The sequence below is a fragment of the Bidens hawaiensis genome, unplaced genomic scaffold (assembly GCF_021521415.1).
Source record: "Bidens hawaiensis isolate Kalapana, Puna unplaced genomic scaffold, B.hawaiensis_p1.1 tig00013810_1, whole genome shotgun sequence".
NCBI classification, from domain to species: domain Eukaryota; kingdom Viridiplantae; phylum Streptophyta; class Magnoliopsida; order Asterales; family Asteraceae; genus Bidens; species Bidens hawaiensis.
The window spans coordinates 37,376-60,146 of NW_027492181.1; the positions used below are offsets into that span (position 1 = coordinate 37,376).

Here is a 22,771-nt window from a genome sequence, read left to right on the forward strand (position 1 = left end):
GTGGCTGTCGGTGGTGGTGGTGGCTGCCGACGGATGGTGGTGGTTGAGAGAGTGAGGGAGGGTGACGGCAGAGAGCCTGAGAGGGTGAGGGTGTGGTTATGTCTGTATTGTATTATTGTTATATTATTGTTAGTTTATTAGGTTAAAAGAAGTCAAATATTATTATACGTTAATGGGCCACACTTGTATATGTTAAAGAAAGACTTGGGCTAAACAAATTAATTATTCTAGTGGGTCCTAAAACAATACGGTTCGGTTCGGTTCGGTTCGGTCAATATTTCGGTTCGGTATTTTAGAAATGGGTTAACGAACCGAAACCGAAATTTCGGTTTTTCAAAAAATAAAAAAAACCGTCGGTTAATGTTTCGGTTTGGTTTTTTCGGTTAATTCGGTTTCGGTTCGGTTTTTTCGGTTTTCTGCTCATCCCTACTTTCAGGTGCAAACTTTCTTCTCTTTTGATGGATTGGCCTGAAAGAGTTATCAATTCCAAGTTTATGTGTTATAATATTTTTGGAAATACATGTCATATCTTCATGTTTCCATGCGAATGTTGACAGCCTTGTCTTGAGGAAATCGAGTAGACTTGACTCAATATCCTCAGGAATACTCGTTCCTATTAGCACTTTGACTTCAGGATCCTCGGGATAAAGAGGTACTTCTTTAATTTGTTTTTCCCTGGCCTCTATTACGTCTCGTGTTGGCTTCTGTAATTGCTACGCCTGCTGGGGTTTGGCAGTAAACTTCATGGGGTGTAGCAATTCTTCGCGTCTTGTTGGTCACTGATTATTTTGATAACTCCCCACGGACTTGGGAGTTTCACGCATTGGTGATAAGTGGAGGGTACTGCTTTTATGTCATGTATCCAGGGCCTGCCTAATATAATATTGCAACAAGATAAACAGTCAATAACACAAAATTTTTGCATTTTATTTACCCCTTCGACATATATTGGGAGCTTAATCTCTCCAATAGTATTCTTAGTTTCTCCACTAAACCCAACCAATACTGAGGAACTGGGGACGATCTCATCCTCAGGAATATTCATTTTTTTCAGCACGTCTAATTGAATAATGTTGACAGAGCTTCCGCTATCTATGAGGATCCTGCGAACATAATGGTTAGCCACATATAAAGTTATTACCAAACTATCATGATGAGGATCTTGAACATCGACTCTATCGCTTTCATCAAAGGATATAATCCTCTCTTGAGTGAGAATTGATGTCTTTGTTGGCTTGTCAGCTACTTCTAACTTTCTTTGGTCAGCATTTCTCTTTGCAGCAGAATAAGAGGTTCCACAGATGTCGGATCCTTCGGATATGAACATGATTGTTCTTGCATCCGTTGGTGGAGGAGTCGACTTTTCAGGAATTTTCTCAGGATCTTGTTCTCTTCCCTTCTTCTTGCCAAGTAGCTCTTTCAAGTGGCCCTTGCTGAGAAGATAGCTGATCTCCCTTCTGAGTGCAATGCAATCATCAGTCAAGTGCCCAAAGTCTTCGTGGAAGGCACACCATTTTGATTTGTCTTTCCAGGATCCTAGTCTCCCCACTTTCCTTGGCCACCTAGCTTTCTCACTTAAATCTTGCATGGCACACATTAATCCACCAATATCAACAGAATACAATATTCAGAGATATTAGGATATTCTTCATCATTTTCCTCATCTACTGCATTAATCTTGGGGTTATCAAGCTTGTAGTAAGGCTTTGCTCGATATGATTTTCCCGGGGATTCGAATTTCCTGTTCGTCTGATCATACTTCGGGATATCGACCTTAGAGTTTTTCTTGTCGTCTTCTAGCCTGATAAACCTCAGAGCTCTGCTTCTTGCTTCGTCTAATGACTTGCATGGAGTCATAACGAGATCATCATAGAAAGAGGAGCCTTTTTTAACCCCAACTTGAGAGCTTCCACTGCTGAAGTTGGGTTTAGGTTCGGAATTTCCAGCGACTCCTTACTAAACCTGGTAATAAATCTCTCAAGGATTCCCCAGGATTCTGGGTAACCCTATAAAGATCACCTGTCATTTTCTAAAAAGTTCTACTGCAAGAAAACTGGTTATTAAACATGTTAACTAAATGAGAAAAAGAATTGATAGTGTTAGGAGGAATACTCAGTAGCCATTTCATGGCTGCTTCAGTTAAGGTAGACCCAAACACTTTGCAAAGACATGCTTCTTTGATTTCCATAGGGATTGAATTGATCTCCATACGTTCTCTATATTGTGCGACGTGTTTCTCAGGATCCGTTGAGCCATCATATAGTTTCATATTTGGGGTTTGAAACCGTTTTGGGATCTGTACGTCGCTAATTGATGGCACAAACCGGGATATCCTGTGACTATCAGTGGGAACTTCAGCTATGGGACGGATTACACCGGGGACATTCGATATCATGTCCTTAAGTTTTTGTAATTCTCGGGCTAAACTCGAATTTATGCCTGCATCCTGCAAAAATCCTTGATTAGCATTAAATGGAATCGTATTGAAAGAGTTACCCTGATTAACATTCTGAGGAGCGGTCTGGGCGTTGTAGCTCGTATTCCCAAACATAGTATTTCCAGGGTTGGTAAGCGGAGCAGTTGGAGTATTGGCCTGCATCGGGATAAAGTCTCCCTGATGCACATCAGAGGATCCTGAGGGCTGCTGAGCTTGAGCAAATTCTGAAGATACCGCCTGTTGATAAGGACCAGCCTGATGGAACAATCCTGAGGATCCGGACTGACAATCCTGAGGATCCAGACTGCTGGAACAATCCTGAGGATCCAGACTGTTAGAACAATCCTGAGGATCCAGACTGTTGGAATAATCCGGAGGGTCCTCCCGGCTGCGAAAATCCTGAGGATCCTGCATGTTGATCAGGCCCGGCAGATGACGCATACGGGTATCCTTGAGATCCAGGTAAGTGCAATCCTGCATACTCCAAATGTTGGAAGGATGGGGGTCCAGGGTTGTACGCCGTGGTCAGCTCTGAATGCACCAATCCTGAGGATCCTGGAGGAGTGAAATCCAGAGATCTCGGGATTAGTGGTGTGAATTCTTCCTCCGGCTTCTTGGCTTTCTTGAAATCTTCCAGTTCCCTCATGAGCATCTGGATGGTCTTGTTCTGGCGATCCATATGTTCCTGTAGCCGTCTGTACATAGACAGAAGGTCGTTGTTGGACACCATGACGGGATCCTGGGGAGATGGCCTCGAACCTGAGAAGACGGGAGTAGCAGGTTTCTTCTGAGCATTGTCAGGCTTCTTCGGGATACTACCAGCAGGAGGAAGAGGCATGGGTGGCCTCGCTGAGGATTATGAGGCAGCGGAAGAAGATGAAACAATCTTGGGCTGTGAAGACATGTTGTGGATACTGAGATTATGGTTTCGTTTGAGAATGAATAATGATCAAAGCACCGTTTTCCCCACGGTGGGCGCCAAATTGTTTCTATCAAAAATTAACAAACTAACTTTTGATCAAATTAGTGCGTGAGGCGAGGTGCTTAATGGTAAAAAGATTGAACACGAGGATATGATTACGAGGGAAAAAACCCTTGATTATGATAATCTTCGTTTCGGTCAAGAGTTTACAACGTAATCTTTAGTCGAATCTCTTCGGTTAAAGACTATGAACTTAACTTTTGGTCGAATTACGCTTGATTATTATGATCTCCGGCAAAAAAAACCCCCGGACGATGAAAACTATCACCGTAGATATTATTAATAACAAAATCGGTGATTACAAAGGTTGGAGCTGATTAGTAAACGTGAGCTAAGTGATACAATGAGTACTAGCAGCTAAACAAGTGAACTGTGTGTGTCCTATCGATACTATCAGCTCGAATTTATAATAAGAAGATTACAACTGTTATTCCGATTATTCCGGAAACCCTAGACTAAGTCTTTAACAAGCCGTTACTGCCCACGTTGTTTGTTGACGAAGTTCAAGTAGCATTCCGTTGCAATCCACGTTCTTATAAACATATTTAACACGTGCTCTTATATGCAAAACAATCAGATAATATAGGAATATTGAATTAGTCAACGTACCTTCCTCAGAATAACAGCTTAAGTCAACATCCTTAAGTTAGGCTCAATTCCGAGGATAAAAAATCCGCACTGTTGGTTCAGCCGGGACCGAGACGATCCGAGCGCGTTCGAGACGGAAGGTTTGATAACCATAGACGGACAGAAACAAACACGAAACAAACGATTTCATTGATAAAAACGAAAGATTACATGCTTGTTTAAACACTGAAATCACGATCTATGGCAGGGGGAGGTCGAGCATGGCCTCCCCCCTCATCCGGACAGCACCTGGGCTCCGGGCACGCAAAAACCTCAAACTCTTACCTGTTCACGCCTGAAAGCTGGTATTTATACCCGCTGCCATTCGGTCAGGACTCATTCGATCGAATGAGTCCTATTCGATCGAATGGCAGACTCATTCGATCGAATCAGAAACTCATTCGATCGAATGAGTATCCATTTGAAAATGCTCTTTCAAATGGATCACTTTCAGCGTGAACCACTACCTAGGTGTACAGCATACAACATAAACATTCTAAACTATTCGCCAAGCGACGGCCACACAATGTGCACCAACATATTCCCCCTTGGACGTTGCTTGCGAATTGCTGTAGACACCTCTTGCAATCTTCAGTCAAATCTTCTGCTATATCTTGACAATCACGTTGAAGAATACCATCATTGCAGCAAGATTCCCCCTTAGACTGAACTCTCGGTTAATGATGCAAAGTGTTCTCCATTGCTGACATCTTCAGACAAAACAATCTGTTTAAAAACAACCAACTATAGAAATTCCCCCTCAGACGTTGGCGTGTATCCCAATATATAGACGTGTAAGCTCATATCGTCTTCCGCTGACTTAATAATGTATTGGGCAATCTTTGATGAGGCTTCCGATCCACAGCTACTCCCCCTAAACAGATTAGTTTGTATGCAGATTCATCATCGGAGACAAAGACACATCATTAACTTCGTGATTGCGAATCACCATTCTTCAACAGGATGCAGAAGTTGCTTTTGACAGTACTTCGTTGACTTCTTCAACAGTAGCAGCTTCTGCAGGAATTGTTGAACTTGGAAATGATTGAGGAACATTTGACTCTTTTGCTTGATCCTCCTTAATCTCCACTGATGACATCTTCAGAATGCGGAAAATAAATTAAACTTGGTTGGCCCATAAATAGTCAGATGCTCCTGACTACCCCACAATAACTCATCAGTAAACACTTTTCTCTGTTCTTCTGTGTTCTTATAACAATCACCACTGTAGAAGCTCAATGAACAAGGGGTTATCCATTAAACTTGTAAACGATAATTCCTTCAGGTGATTGTGCTTTGTTCATTGCCCCAATTTGCCGCTTTAACCATTAAACATTTAAACGCTCTGACTTTGCCGGCAAATATCAGTGAAAATTTCACTGTCACCAAACTTTTTCTGGATAGTAATTAACTTGTATAGGATGTCCAGAAAAATCTTCATCACTGACCCGAAAATTAACCGAAAATTTCCCGAAAATTTTGTCGAAAAAATTTTATTTTTGCCAAACTTTTTCAGAAGACTTCCCGACTGATAAAAATGGCTTGGGCGAGTTTTCGTGTAAGCGGGCGTTCCAGACTTTTTTTTTTTTTTTTTTTTGGTCTGGAACATGTTCGATCGAATGAAGCACAGATTCGATCGGATGAAGAACCGATTCGATCGGATGAAGAACTGGTTCGATCAGCCATTTGAATTTGACACTTTGAGCGGGAAAACCAGTTCGATCGAATACAATCTGATTCGATCGAATGAAGAACTGGTTCGATCAGCTATTTGAATTTGACACTTTGAGCGGGAAAACCAGTTCGATCGAATACAATCTGATTCGATCGAATGAAGACAATCGAATGGGCGGGAAAACTGGCGTTTGAATTTGACACTTTTGAGCGGGAAGACTGATTTGATCGAATCAGTCAATCGAATAGGCCTATTCGATCGAATGGGGAACTCGTTCGATCAAATGGACTGATTCGACTCCTTCAACGCCAGCCCAGAAAACGCGAAGAACACGAAGAACACACCAACTTTTTAACGTCCAGAACGCATAAAATCAAGAGCTCGGCTTGCTAGATCGGTTGTTAAACCTTTCTAGCGGTAACCGTGGCTCTGATACCAATTGTTGGTTCAGCCGGGACCGAGACGATCCGAGCGCGTTCGAGACGGAAGGTTTGATAACCATAGACGGACAGAAACAAACACGAAACAAACGATTACATTGATAAAAACGAAAGATTACATGCTTGTTTAAACACTGAAATCACGATCTATGGCAGGGGGAGGTCGAGCATGGCCTCCCCCCTCATCCGGACAGCACCTGGGCTCCGGGCACGCAAAAACCTCAAACTCTTACCTGTTCACGCCTGAAAGCTGGTATTTATACCCGCTGCCATTCGGTCAGGACTCATTCGATCGAATGAGTCCTATTCGATCGAATGGCAGACTCATTCGATCGAATCAGAAACTCATTCGATCGAATGAGTATCCATTTGAAAATGCTCTTTCAAATGGATCACTTTCAGCGTGAACCACTACCTAGGTGTACAGCATACAACATAAACATTCTAAACTATTCGCCAAGCGACGGCCACACAATGTGCACCAACACGCACCCAACAATATATATCATAAGATATATATATATATATATATATATATATATTTCACAATACCAATACGTATATATATATATCGTTCCAATGATATACATATATATATAGATCATCCTATCTTTATTAAGAACGTCTCCACGTTCTTTATTACACCTAATATTTACACAACACAGACAGGATTACATTAACACACATCACTCTCTTGCTATCTTCAATCTTTTAAGAACTTCTTCACCACTCTTGTCAGCTTGTTACATTTATGAAGAAGCTTCTCTCCCATCGTTTTCTTCTTCTTTCCTTCCTCGGCTACCTTCTTCTTTCAATCGTCGGTTTCGTGCAAAGCGCGATCCAAATGTTCTTCATACGATTGCGGGACCTTGTCGGGGTATCCATATTGTGGAGGTGGGTCGCGGTAACCCAATGTCACCATCTCGTAGTGATTCCTCGGTTCAGAATACGGGACTTCAGTCATGTCGGATGCAAGGTAGAAGAAAGTCCTAGTAGCTTGGTTTTGTTCTCGGATCTCATCAGCTTGCTCTTGAATCGAGGGAATTTCTCCTTAGAATGGTGGGAAGCTTGACGAAGCTTGGTTCCTGAGTTGCTCCAGATATTGAACATACGGATCGACGAAACCGTAGCTTGGGTTTTGGGAAGTGAGTGATCCATCCATTGAGCTTGATATCTCATTGGGATTATTGGGATGCTCTTCTTCCGGTTCGGACTCTTCCACAGGAACCTCCTCTTCTTTGGATTCCTCCTCCTCTTCTGGTTCCTCCTCTTCCATAGGTTCTTCTTCCTTCGGTTCATCTTCCTCCATGGTTTGTGTAGTTTCATTCACCATTGAGGGCATTTTGAAACTTTCGTAGGGCATCATTACCCTCATTTTGGGCTTGCGGGACGGCCCTTCGCCATTGTTGGGTTGTGAGTTGACTTCATTCATGGTGGAGCTTCCAGTAAGCCACCTTCGTTGGTCAGAGTGGCATTGCATCCAGTCGGAGGATGGGGGTCTTGGTTCTTCTTTTATGGGTCGGTTTGAGAGGAAGGCATACGACGGATGTGGGTTTGGTAGGTATCCAGTTGGGTAGTACTGTGGTACTTGTGGTGGTTGGTAAGTGGGAATCTCCGAGGGATGGTACGTCGGTACTTTAGAGGGTTGATATATAGGTATGATTGGTGGATGGTAGCTTGAGTGTCTTGGTGGTTCAATACCTTGTCTTGGTGGACTATCGGGAACGTCTATTGGATAGTGTCGGCTTCCGGGGTAGTACACAGGTTTGGTCAAATCGTGTTCCACATCTTGTTCAAAGTATGCTTCATAGTATCCATCACTCATGTTGTCTTCGGGAAAAGGTTCGGCTATCCCGGCCTCTTTTGCTTCTCGCACATATTTTTCCATCCAACTTTTGAACGACATCTAACATTTATGGGTGGTTTTAGAATGTGGAGGGAAAGAAAAGGTTACCAACCTATCTTATCCCTAAAACAAGTAATCAATTATTTCCTATACTTGGATCGAAGCTTGGGTATTGTTTTATGATACCCAATTCGCTAAGATCGATGGCACTGATATCAACATTGTCACACCCTTACTTAGGGCCTAGGCGTGTGACCCATTAGTTGGTACCATATTTGTATAAAAAATCATAGTTACGTTTAATTAGCGGAAGTCTTGTAAAATATAAGGATTAAAGTTGTAAATATTTACATAAACAAAAGTCGGGATTTAAAACATTTCCCGATCTATGTTCAAAAGATTACTTGTTTTATAGTTTACAAAACCATCATTTGTATATTCAAGTTTATTACAAAAGAAAAATCCGATCCATCGGATATATAAATAGCACTTCGACACTCCAAGTGCTAATCTTGTTCACCTGCAAAATGTAAATAAAATACGTCAGCAACGAATGCTGGTGAACACGCTGACGCAAAATATTTTCTTTTACTTTATTACCCCTCGAGACTACGCCTGCCTCGGCCCAACATGGCTTAGGAATAACAAAGTTAAATAACACATTTATAAATTCGAGCCCCTACACTAGGTCACCTCAGCAAACACCGCAGCTTCGACTTAGTTAAGTACCCGTAAATATACACAACGGTCGTACTCCCTGCAGGAGAGCGTCCTACGACCAAGGGTGGTGCAGCGTGCCCACCGCGTAGTACCACCTATGTAAGGATCCAAACACACGTATACCACAGCCTGAGGGCTAGGTTTATACTCTCATTTATAACGGTTTTAGGAACACATAGTTCCTTGTAAATAATTTTCATATAACATGTTTGACTCATTTGAAAACAAGTTTATAAAAGTTTGGGGGCATATTCACCTTATCTCTTTGGGATCGGCTTCACTCACCGTCCGAGGGTATTTCCCTTGCTATCTCGCACCTATAGTACGAGTATAACCATTTGTTAGTCGGATATACAATCCGGCTTAAGACCTTTAGTCTTATTTTATATCTCTACCTTGATGAACCTTTAGTTCATATATTTCTTTTGCTTGAAAACTTTTAGTTTAAAAGTAAATTATAAACCTTTAGTTTATATGAAAACCCGACGTTTCTTCTTCTCCAAGAAACGTAATCTTTTTTTTTTATTATTTAAGAATACTCTTTATTACTTAAATAATAATTTCATAACAAAGAATATAATCATATATACTTACACACATATATATTTGTCAATTCATATTCTTATTTCTTTTCTTTGTTATGTTTGTATTCCTTTTCTTTTATCGAGGTATCGAGTATAACCTCGACTTTAAGGCTTAAGCCTTTAATATAATATCATATTATATTTTTCGTTACGCCTAACCATTATTGGCGTTTTGGAAACCCTAAGAACTTGAGCAGCACTTCAACGCCGCTTCTCCTTTCTCGAACAACTTTGGTAATTCAATGTTCGCACCAATCTTCGACAATCGATGGCACGCCTTTCGAGAACAACACATTTCTTGGTCGAATGTGGGTGGAGGGTGGCACGCACTTCGAGAAAACATCGACACGGAAATCGAGGATTGGGACACGTTTTTCGAGGGATTTCGGCATGTTTTATCGAGGTGGATCGAATATATGATTTTCGGGATTTAGAGAGAGAGATAGATGTGTGTGATTTGGGTGTGAGTTATGAAGACCCCGGACCTGCTATTTATAGGCAAAAATCCGGATCCCATTGCGGTACGCGACCGCCTTCAAGGCACCCGTCGCGTACCGCGATGTAGCCTTGGTGACACACACAGTAGGCCTGCCACGTGGCAAACGGTGTGCCACGTGTTGACACGTGGCGGACGTTGTGCCACATGTCGGGACAAGTGGCGACCGGTGTGCCACGTGTGGACACGTGGTGAAAATGTGTCAGAGGTGTCAGGCCACGTCACCGTGGTACGCGATGACGTAGGCTCAACAGCGATCGCGTATCGCTGTTGACTTCATCCAGAAGCCTTGACCAAGTCCCATCGCGGTAAGCGATGGGCTTGTCTTTTTCCCCGTCGCTTAGCGCGATATGACAAGAAACCAGATTTTTCATTTTAAACCCTCAACTTTGGAATTTGGCAAATTTAGTCCCTATACTTTGGAAAGTTACATTTTGAACTAGAAATTTTCTCGATGTTACATTGTATACAATATACAATATTGTATATATATAAATTACAAATTCAAATTAACTTTCCGGTAATTGTATGCATCTTTGGTATATGATTTAGACTTTATTTTATAATAATGATAATGAATAATGATTTGACTATAATTTTCAACCTTTATATGAACTTTACAAAAATAAGTTATAGACTTTAATATTAACAAACCGAAATTCAAAATTATCTTCCAATCTATTTCAATTTTAAATCCAATGTTATAATCTCTACAACTACTATGAATTATTTCGTACTTTCGTTTTAAATATTACCCGGGTTTGAAATATATTGTTAGTTAAAATACTATCATTTGGAACAATATTGAAATATATCATTTATTTATAAGTATAACATTTGCATTTGATTTAATTTATATGATGTTACATATATATTATGTTTTAAATATGTTCCACCGCGTGTAACACGGGCACTATCCTAAATCAATATTAGAATCTATGTTTCTTTTAAGAAATTTGAATCACTTGAATCTTGCTAATGTTAGAAAAGAAAGGACACATTTTGATTTGGAAAATGAATTTAGCGAGAAGGTAAAATGGTTGTTAGAGTGTGAGAACTATGAGCCAAATTTTGATGATCTTCTAAACTTTTTGGAAATCTGAAGATTAAATTTAAGGTAACACTTATTCAATAACTTAGTTATGCATGAATTTGTTGTTTAATTTTATTATGTTTGTTGACATGTTTTTTCACCCGTATGTAACACGAGCTATACCTAGTTTATGTAATAAGTTTACAAGCAAGCATCTTATTGTGAAAGTCATAGATTTAATGGTTTTAATTTCTAAACTTATGGCATGTGTACACGGTCATAGATTTAATGGTTTTAATTTCTAAACTTATGGCATGTGTACACAGAGACCTTTAAATCCTGTTTTAATTTTTTTTTCTTTTAAACTAAGGGAAAATAAGAGAAGTACAATCCAACCTATTTAGGGGTGCATGATACTCGATCAACTTTTCTCATAAGAACATATGTTACATACAAATGAATTCAACATATGAGTCGATGTCGGAAGACGTAATCTATTGTGTTGAGTCGCAGGGTGTTTCGAGTTGAGGTTCTTCATGTGTGTCATGGTTAGAAAAAGTTTGGTGTTGAGAGGGAGTGTTAAACGTGTCCAACACCAAACCAGATTGAAAGCTCCTAATATCTTGAAGAATATTTAATATAATAATTAGTTTATTATTATGAGATAAGTTAGCCTTATTTTATTTAATCCTATGTGTTTTAGATTCAAATTATGTATTTGAGTTAGTATAGGATTAGAACCGTGAGATTATATATATACCCTAGGTCAATGTGTTAGCTAATTATTAAGTTTTTCTCGTTTGTCGTTTTCTTAATAAAAGAGTCGATCGTGTGTCGATCAAATCTCGTGCTTGTGTTCTTGATTCGCCCGCTTAAAGTTTAACAACAAATACATTAGTTACCAAAAAGAACTTTCAATTTTATTGTTTATTAGCACTGAAATACACCAGAAAAAGGATACAAGTAACTGTCTCTTATGATATTATAGCCGCTTACCAAAGATTCTGTTGCAGTATGTTGAAGAGATGAGATCATAAAGCAGCGGTAACTGCAATGTCACAAATGAAACAATTGGAAGGCATGTTATTGCAGTAATTGGGACCAGGATCCACCTATTCTCTTGCCCGGACATAATATATAATGCTGCACTGAATGCTATCAACATGGTTGTCACTGACATGAATAACATGACAAGGCCAAGTATTAATCTTTTGGGTAACTTGTAGAGAAAATCCTCGTGTTCATAACGTGCTGTGAGGATGGATAGAAACAACAGCAGCGAGGTGGTGGATGTGAAGAACGAGATTGCATCTGAGACTATAAATACGATGAAGCTTGCCCTTGTTTTATAGATTGCTTTTCCAGTCTCCCCATTGTTTCCTCCTGGTACAGTAATGGCCGCCGCAAAAACTATTGTGATAATAAGCGCAGCTGTGATTGTGTATGAATCCGCAGTTTTTTTCATCCATTCTTCACCTTTTTGTCTCAAACCCTCGTGCTCTTTTTTAAACACCATACGTGATATTTCTTTTCCTCTTTGCTGATCGTATTGTGTTCCTTTTTCAATATCTAGATTATTTTTTAACTCGTGACGATCTACAAAATTGCGTACTTCCTGTAAGTAGGTAGATGTTACAGCAAATAAAAAAAATCCATTTTATAATATAGAAAATAAAGTTCTTTCACCTCAAACCACTTTAACTCCATTTGCATTTGTAATGCTGCACCAGGAACCATATTTAGTTTCTCTTGAGGTGTCAAATTTAAATTTCCAACCAAGTCCAAAAGCTTATAATTTACTCTATTACGCATATCTCTGGGATAAGCCTGAGCCAAAATGTGGTAAGCCTTTCCACTGCGGTTAATTATAGAAAGTTCAATAAGTGATTTATCATCCTTCAAGATTTTTATTGACTGTGGAAACTCTCGAGTGATCGTCTCTATTACTTCGGGAATATCATTTTCCACGGCGAGAATAAGTGCTCTCTCGAATCGTTGTTGTTTATCAACAGTATTTTCTAATCTACCATCTTTCTCGCATATAAACTTCAGTATAGTAAGAACTCTATTGTGTTGCACTTTTTCCTCATTGAGTGTCTTTATATATGGCACTGCAAACAGTTGATAGCATCTATAAAGTTAACTGTGAATTTACGTAACAGAATCAAATCTTTAGCAGTCAATATTGAAGAATGCATGACGTTATGTTGTGGATCAACAATGTAACGACTAACGAAACTTAATCATGTATCTTTTTTAAATTACAGTCAGGCTATAGCAAGACAAGGAGAATATCTTAATTATCAGGTTGTAGCAATTGGAAAAATCTGACAAAAATCTTCTCCAGAATTACACAATAAACAAGATTTGGTTATTGGAATATCATGAAATATAATTCGCAGAGCTTAATGAAACACTCAACAATATTTATTGGCTTAATAAACAATGTACGCGCTATTTCCATAGTATCTTAAAGGTCCTGTTGGTAATAATAAATTTTACTCAAAATCGAGCCGAGTCAAATACTGAAGTGGGAAAGCGGCTCGGTTTTGGGTAAAGTTTACGTCGAAACGTAAATAAAAATAAGCACGTCGGGACAATATCTTTGGAATTTTGTAAAATTATATATTTCAAAAGTTATAGAAAAAACCGAACATATAGAAGTAAAATTAGATACATAAAAATTTTGAGAGGGTTTTGTCGCTGGAAGGAGGAAAAGAATATTATTATTATTATTATATTACTATGTATGTGTTATATCTATACATATATATATATATATATATATATTAGTATTTGTTGTACCTACACCATTACACCCCAAAAACAAATTCCTACCATTTGATGACTAGACGTCACGTGTCGCAATTTGCCCCAATTTGGAGCCCATTAGTAGTAGTTGTTCTTGTTTCTTTAGTAGGAATGAACATTTTGGGAATTTTCCCATCCAGTTACCTGTTTCACTCTAACCCAATTTGGTCAGAACCCTCACCCAATCAAACCCCGCCATTGTACCAGGCTTACAATAAATTAATTAAATGATACTTTTATGCGAAATAAATTAATCTTTTCTATAAATCAGATTTTTGGACAAACCAGACTCGATGTAGCTCTTCCTGGCAGCAGGATTGGTCGTCTTTGTCTCTTGGTTCTCAATATCTGATGTCTTACGAATACGCATACCAACTAATTTTATAAAATCCCCTGCAATCACATATTAAAAAAAATGCCAGTTAGATGATCATGATATAACTTAAAGTAGCTATTTCAGAAACATGTTTTATGGTTGAAGGTCTGAGATACATTTTTCTTTAACAAAAAATGTGTCAAGATAATCAATCAACATTGTATATAGTTATTTGATCATAATATAACTTAAAGTAGCTATTTCAGAAACATGTTTTATGGTTGAAGGTCTGAGATACTTTTTTCTTAAATGTGTCAAGAAAATCAATCAACATCGTATATAGTTATTTGTAATCTTTAATTAGCTCTGGATCAATTTCGATCTGTACGTGTGGATAAGGGATTGAAACATACTACATTTCTTGCCCACCTAAGTAATTAGGAATAGACACAAGACGTCTACGAGAATAAGAATCACTTTGCCATATGTTGTATGGCAGCTTGCCACTCAGAAATGCATTCGGCTTTCTCGCAAGATAATATAATGTGTCCCCCGGTAAGGGGTCATCTGTGTTATTTAGTTCATCGTAGTGGTCCTTAAGCAAGACATACGAAACATCTGTGGTTATATAACAACACAAATTAAGTATATAGATGATGTATATAGTGAAACTTAAAGTCAAGTCAGTATATAACATGTATATATATAATTAGTAAACCTCACCAAAATACCCTGACATGATTGTAAAATTGAAAAGCAGGAAACAAGCTTCTCCCTTGAAGGGATTTCTGTATTTATCATCTGGGGTGGTGAGGAGCCCAATATGTTGTTTGCACGCTTCAAACAAGTACTCGAAAGTGGTCCTCTCACCACTTATAGCAGCACTCAAGAGAGGCAAATCACCACCCCAACCTTTGAGACGAAATAGCAAATGTTTTTCTTTGTCCACCAACTTCTTTACAGCGTATTTGTTGTCAAAAAGTACAGCCTCCTGCAACACGGTGAAGTTGCCATCGTCAAACAGTTCTAGAAGCGGCATTTTCTTTTCCTTCATATGGTCGAGGAGTTTGTCCAGAAACGTTGTATTATCAAGATTTCTGACTGTCAAATGAAGTACTGTGCTTCCGTTTTCATCGAGCCTGCCAATCAATGCATATTCATCCTCGTTGAAAATACCTAAAGCTGTCTCCCAGTCCCCGAATTCAATAGCTGTACGTAGTGCTTTGTACTTATTGAATTCTATTGCCATATATATGAAAGAGTCATGGAAACATTTGCAAGAAATAAGAAACAAAACAAACATTATAAAAACATGAAATTAATTGGTAGCCACGTACTTATATTGAATACTAATATCGAAGAATTTATTAAAGAAAAGTTATGGGTTTAGTATTACCTTGGTTAAGGAAGTTGCTGCTTGAGGTAGCCATTATGTAAAATTAGATAATATGAAACTGAATGATATTCTTTGTCTTAGATTTATATGCTGATGCTCCAAATGACCAAGTCAAGCCTCAATGAAAAAGAATAACCTTTCATACTGAAAATTAAGATTCTAATTCAAACAATTGTGGAAAGATGCTTGCAATAAAAAACAAGTCGCTGGCGTGTATATTAATATATATAATATTGCATTCAAATTTAACTACCGTTTTAAATACATATAAGTCTAGCCAATTGCATTATAAATATTGACTTTAATTAGAGTAAAGAGTAACAATTGGTATATATTTTACTAATATATATATTGCATTATTAGGAAACAAACATGAATGGTTTCTAGATTCGATGATAGTCTGTGTTTAGGTCATTGTTTTTAATTACCACTGCATTCCTATTTCCTACATATTTATATAAAAAAACAACAAAAATAGATTTAAAAAAATAACGTTCATACTGAAAATTAATATTCTTATTCAAACAAGTTGAAGAGGACGGCATATATTAATAATGACAATCAAACCAATTTCTACCCATGTTAATTTCACCACTACAACGTACCACCGCTATCATTTGGTTATTATCATCTGTCACTATTCTTTTAATAATAATAACACTTATTTAACTGGAAATACGTACATGTATAATTCACTTTTAAAAGAAAAAATGTTAACAAATCTGGAATCATAACTAGAATTTCATTTCGGTGAAAAACGATGTTTTAAAAACTTCGCTAGAGAATTTATATATTATTTTTTATAAATAAAGAGTGAACTGTTAAGTGCTAAACTGTTTTAAGTACCCTTCGATTCGTGGCTCGTCTGGTTTGCATGTTAGATGTCAATCTTCAGGTCACGTGTTCGAGGGTATCCGGTGGCGGGAAAAGAAGGGTGCTGCTTTGTTGGTATTTTAAAATACCATTTTTGAACCCAAAAAAAAGGTATCAGTGACACATATAAACTTCAAAATTTATATCTATATCTATTAATCAAGTACGGAATAATATAATCTGACACACTATATATTCATTTATTTTTCAAACATTGTGGTATGTGGAGGATAAATTACTTTTCCTGTTAAAAACTTTATTATTATTAAGAAAATACAGAACTAAATCACTTAAAAACAATGATTGATAAGCGTCTACCTTTTTTGAGGGGTCAAGTTCGAATCTTGAAGCCCTCGAGTTTTCTATTACAGTGTATTTACTCTAGAGAGGCTTCTCTTATGGAGGGTACATCTGTCACATGGCAGGTGGCTGGAAATTTTCTCAGGGAACGTCAAGCCAAACTCGGATGCCAGCGTGGGCCCGGTTAAGACAACATAGCCTGGCATGAGTTGGGTACTGGGGCTTCTCTTTGAGAAGTTGCGATTTAACTTAACTGTGAAAATTCGCCGTTCAAAAAAAACACCAAGGCACAAGGTGATTATTGAAGGACCGTAATTCCGCAAATCATCTGGTTTACAAATGAATGATCATGTTTAGTGTTTGATTACGATTCTTAGGTTATATAAACCAACTAAAAAATCCATAAATGTGACCAATTATAGCCGATAAGGAATGCACCATCTTAAATACCGCTAAAACAACTGGATACAATAGATGTGAATATGAGAATAACTTTGTGTTTAACTTACTTGAGTATGAGCAATCCCTGACAGGTGATGTCATAGAACATGTTTACTCGAACGATCAAAACAAATTATTAAGGTTTTAGTGGGCAAAGCAAGCAATACACCTAGATAGAAAAGTTTCATCGAGCGCAATGACTATCGAAAGCAAAAATTAAGTGAAGTGTATACACTTATTTATTTCAATGATTACACTACTTTTTGTTTTCACTGACAGCTCATTATATCACACATAAGATAAAGAATGAATGTTGGTGTCGAAAATAGTTAATCGGACCATGTGGCTGAACGTGGTGATGCCACGTCTCCTTTTTTAGATGATGATGATAAAAGTTATCTAATTCTTTTGGGCTTACTTTACGATTTAGTGCTGGTACCATCAATAATGCATGAGTTCGAATATGTTCGTCACCGTAACGCATGGATATTGTGTTATTTTTAAATTGTTAACTTGTTATTTTGAGCATTGGTGAATTTATTTTGGTTTAGTTCCGGTGTCATAACCCAGTAAAGACCTAATTCACGTCGATCCGTCGTTACAACGCACGAGTTTTGTTTTGTTTTTTTAGTTAGTTTATTAGATTTGGGCATTAACAAATTTATTTTTATTGGTTTTTTCAGTGTCGTAACCTGATATCGATCATACCCGCGTCGACTCGCAACCGCACTGTGTGGATTTTACCAATCGACTACATGTTTTAAATACTTTTTATATTATAAGTTATTTAAGTGTCAATACCATTTAGGTGCTTACCTTGTTGGGCTTATTATTGTTACTATTATATTGTAATTGATACCTACTGAATTCGAACTCCACCTCAACACGATGGATCTTGCTGGGTAGATTATGTTAATTAGAAACAATATATTAAGATTGTGTTTAAATTAGAGGTGCACAAAAAAGCCGGTTCTAGACCCGAACCGGTTTACCCGACCCGGAACCGGTTTCGGTTCGTACCCGGTGGTCCTAATACCAGGTTTGGGTATTTATATACCCGAAATTCGTACCCGGTTCCACATATTATATCCTCAATCGGTTCGTACCCGGTTCCATTTTGAAACCGGTTCTAGTTCCTACCCGGAATAACCGGTTCCGCCGGGTATTTCGTTGCAGGTCAAAAAGTAGCCATTGGAACCGGTTTCAACGGTAATATAGCCGTTGGAACCGGTTTTTCAGAGTAATATATCCGTTGTAACCGGTTCCAACGGTAATATAGCCGTTGGAACCGGGTTTTCTTGCCAAAAACCTTTATATAAATTGTTTTTCACCCCTTGTTTCACCACCAAACTCAAAAACAATTAAAAATACTTCTCGTTTTACAAACCCGACCATCCGACTCAATAATATTATGGCACCCACCAAAAATACTAACAACAAGGCTAACAAGAACGTTTTTATTGAACCGGTTCGTGCTCAAGATGACCCATAAGTTCTTGCGGTCGTCGACCATAACCGCAACAAAAAAGTATGGAAGAAATGGGATTTGGTTATCACTATCGAAGGTGATCAAAAGGCTCGTTGCAAACTTTGTGGAACTTTCTTAAAGCATGATTCCAACTCGACTTTGAGAAAGAACATCGAGAAGTCATTTTGCAAGGCCTTGAAATACATCCGCGCAACCGACCAAGTGGACTTGGGTAAAGATGGTACACCATTTCGTTACAACACAAACCAAGTTCAAGATAGAATGGCAAAGTTCGTTATTCAACGAGGTTTGCCGTTTAACCACTTTGACGACCCGGATTTGACGTCGTTGATTCGTGAAACTCTACAACCGCGATACACACATGTAAGTCGTACTACCCTAAGATGTCATTGTATCAAGTTGTGGGAGTGTGCAAAAAAAGAGTTAATCGAGTTTTTTCATTCTTTAGAATCGATGGTTAGTTTAACTACCGATGTTTGGTCGGCACCACATGGGTAACCCGAATCATACATATGTGTCACCGCTCATTGGGTTGATCCGGTGACATGGCAATTGATGAAACGCACCATCGCTTTTGAAAACTTCCCGTTCCCAGATACCGCCGAAAAATTGTTTGAATTGTTTGATGAAGTTATAACGACTTACAACTTGAAAAATAAAATATTTTTTATTTCGTTTGACAACGCATCAAACAATACAAAGGCGGCCGAAAAATTTATCATTATATATTCACCACCTTGTTACGGGGATTTTTTTTCATGTTCGATGTGTTGCACATATCATCAACTTGGTTGTTCAACAAGGTCTCGGCAATGAAAACATTTGTCAAGATTTAAGTTTCTTTAGACTTATGTTACAAGATGTTTTCAAAAGTGGTAAAATAAGACATCTTGAATATAAGAACTATTGCAAATCGGTTGAAAGAAAGTATTTGGGGCCGAAATGGGACGTTCCAACCCGTTGGAACTCAACTTGTCATATGCTCAAGTGTGCTTTTGCCCAATGCCAAACTCTACAATGTTTTCATAACAATCTTGTTGATGTGCGCGAGGCCGATATGGTTCCCGAAAGTGTTTGGGTCCATGTCGGTTTTTTGTTGGAGTATCTTGATGTGTTCAAAACCTCAACAACTAAGTTATCGGGAGTTTATTATCCTACTAGTTGTTGGGTTTTGCAAGAATTGTACATGTCTTCTACTTTTAGAGAGTTTGAGGAGAAGAACAAAATATTCAAGAATATTGTTGCGGCAATGAATGAAAAGTTCTTAAAATATTTTGAAAACATACCGCCGGTATTTACTTGTGCCGCCGCTTTAAATCCCTATTGGAATGTTAATGGGGTTGAGACATTGGTCGAGGAAATATTCGACAACATGGGAATGCACGAGATCGACCTGAAGTTGTCGACGAAAGCGAAGGAAAAGTTTAACAAACACCTTCAAGACCTTTATGACCATTATTTTCAAATTTGTGGTCCAAGCGCGATATCGTCTTTTGTGAGGCAAACATTGACTAGTAGGCCGTGCAAGGACAAACTTATAAACTTGATGAATGCGGTTCGTGAATCGGCATCTAAGAGGCAAAGAGGAAACACACCAACTAGCGAACTTGGTCGATAGAGTGGAGCAAACTATGTTGAGGGCGCAACGGTCGACAAAATTCGCAATATTGATTTGTTGGCTTGGTGGAAAGGAAAACAAAACGAATTTCCTATTCTATCCGCCATGGCTCGTGATTTGCTTGCCGTACAAGCCTCAACGATTGCTTCCGAATCGGTTTTTTCTCTTAGTGGGAGGGTATTATCAATGCGAAGAACAAAATTAACTCCCGAGTCTCTAGAAGTTTGCATTTGCCTAAAGGATCATTTGGATGCGGTGGATCGTGTACAACACAAGGCAAATTTCGAAGACGGAATACCAATAGTGTAACATCTGCCCCGATCCGACCCGACCCAGGTACCCGTTTCTCTGACCCGATCTCTTTCTTTTATGATTTAATATTTATACTTATATTTTACTTTTAATAATAATATATATTTTCCTTCCCGCCTCTTTCTCTCTCTTTCTTTCCGCCGTCCCGTCCCTCTCCTCCTCTCTTTCCGCCTTCTTTTCCCTTTTGTCGCCGTCCCGCCCTTAAGCCTTGTTTTCCTCTTTTTCTTCTAACTCTTTGCTTGTCCTTTGTTCCTTTCCGCCTAAGGTTGTCTGCGCAGCTCCACGCGCCAGACCCCTTACAAGGAATCCTGCGTGAAGACCACCTGTTTCAGCGATACGCGAGACGAACTCTTCTCGCAGCGCGCTAAGAATTGTAATTCTTCTCGCAGCGCGCTAAGAACGGTAGTTCTTCCCGCGACGCGCTAAGGATTTGTAGTTCTTCTCGCAGCGCGCTAAGAATCGTAGTTCATCCCTCGACGCGCGAAGAATTATAGTTCTTCCCGCGACGCGCTAGGAATTCTAGTTCCTCCCGCGGCGCGCTAAGAAATGTGATTCTTCCCGCGGCGCGCTTAGAAATGTAGTTCTTTCCGCGACGCGTTAAGGATAGTTCTGTCTGCCTTCGCGCTCGCGCTCTCTTGACCTTCTGTGTCTGCCTTCGCGCCTTAGCCTTCTCGCGCTAAACCCTTTGAGTTTCTTCTGTTGAATCTAGCCGTTTGCTTTTGTGTTGTCTTATCTTTTGAGCTGTTGACCTAATCTGCTTTATGTCTGAAAAGTTACTTTCGGCGCAGCATGCGCGCCAACCCCATTGGTTGGCAGATAAAGTGACTGACATAATCTTTTGAGATCTGCTTTTTCCATGCTTGACCAGTACCTTTTTCTGAACCGCTCATGCCTTTTTACTGTTCCCTGACAGCTTTATCTTGCCCCCTGCAGCTGCCATATCTTTCCATATCTTTGGCTTTTGGAATCTTTTGCTTTTTGAGATCTTTTTCCCCTTTTCTAGGGATTATGTCTCCTAGGGTTTTCCTATAAATAATAATAATATTTTCATAACACTACACACACAAAACACTTACTCTCTCATGTTTTCCTTGCTCTCTGCCGCCTCCCTCTCTGTCTCCGTCTTCCTCCCTGTTCTGTCCTGCTCTTCCGGTAATATATATATTATATATAATAACTTACTTATTAATTATGCTAACTTGTAATCAAGACTTAAAACCAATCATTAAAACAATAATCTTTAATTATAGGTTAACTTGTGCTTGTTTAAAGTTGGTTCTTGCTTTATCTTACACCGCATCGTTTATCATGTGAGTAATCTCGTACCTAATCCCTTTTTGCTTTTAATGTTTTGGGATGTTCATGTGTTCGTACAAACTTAGAGTCTTAAATTTGTTTATGAACTTTAGTCGCGCAGTATCCCATGTGTTGAGGACGTTTACTTGGCTGTTTATTTGTATGTGTATCATTAACCGCTTTGTTCGGCCTATTCCGAAGTTTTCATGGATCCATTAGATGAACACGGGAGACCTATCGTTTACGGTTTTCTTTGTTTACACTTGCACAGATGTTTTCTCGTTTTTGTGCTCAATTGGGAGCACGGATTGAACTATGAACTATGAGCTATGATCTATCTAGGCTTGATCACAATCTGATTGCACCCTTGTTAAACACCAGACATACACGTGTTGCGCGCAGATTTATTGTCATCTATGTATTGTATTAAACTTGATTTCTCACCAGCACGCAAGTGTTTGACGTTTATTTTAACACATGTTCAGGTTTGCAGTAGCTGTTTTGGAGCTTGTGGACACCTAGGAAGTTTTCTTTATTTTGGACTTAGATTAAAATGTATCAAGACAAGTTATTGCTGTTTTATTATTATGATTTATAATATATTGATTTATGATGATTTATGTTATCTTGTGTTTACCCTGCGCGTGCGCGAATGAACGTATTTATTAAATATTGACACCCAATAGTGTCACGAGTAATGAAACAATATGTGGCGCCCCGATGTATAATCCGCCTTTGGTCGGGGTGTTACAAATAGAGCGTCCTATTCATGATAAGGAGGCGGAGGACGGGCTTTCTTCCGATATTTCGGGTGGTGAAGAAGACGAGGATGAAGAGTGAAGAATAAGAAGACTTGTAATGTTTTATTTGTTTTAGTATAATAATTTGTAACACGATCAAATTTCAAGTAATATTTAAGTTTTGCTTTGTTTATTAACTAGCTTTGCTTTGTTTTTACTATCAATGTTTTATTTCTTATTAGCATGTTTTATTTTTTGTTACTCTTTCAAATGATTACAATAACGACGACGAACATTTTATTATATAAACAACACATATTACAAACATTATTAAAACAT

General features: G+C 38.5%; 1 protein-coding gene across 1 annotated transcript; it reads right to left on the reverse strand.

The window, feature by feature from the left end:
- Positions 1-11,822: 11,822 nt before the first annotated feature.
- Positions 11,823-15,216, reverse strand: LOC143545028 (uncharacterized). The gene is made up of 5 exons (XM_077036986.1): positions 14,691-15,216; positions 14,397-14,585; positions 13,937-14,044; positions 12,527-12,951; positions 11,823-12,455 (listed from the first exon to the last, which is right to left on the reverse strand). The coding sequence occupies exons 1-5, from the start codon at positions 15,214-15,216 to the stop codon at positions 11,823-11,825; spliced, it is 1,881 nt and encodes a 626-aa protein (XP_076893101.1).
- Positions 15,217-22,771: the final 7,555 nt, after the last annotated feature.

Bases quoted from the DNA above. Each gene is read 5' to 3' on its own strand.
- LOC143545028 (XM_077036986.1), bottom strand. From the start codon at position 15,216: ATGGCAATAGAATTCAATAAGTACAAAGCACTACGTACAGCTATTGAA. The intron at 14,586-14,690 runs GTGAGGTTTACT...ATATAACCACAG, and splicing joins AATCATGTCAGGGTATTTTG to ATGTTTCGTATGTCTTGCTT. The intron at 12,456-12,526 runs GTGAAAGAACTT...ACCTACTTACAG, and splicing joins TGGAGTTAAAGTGGTTTGAG to GAAGTACGCAATTTTGTAGA.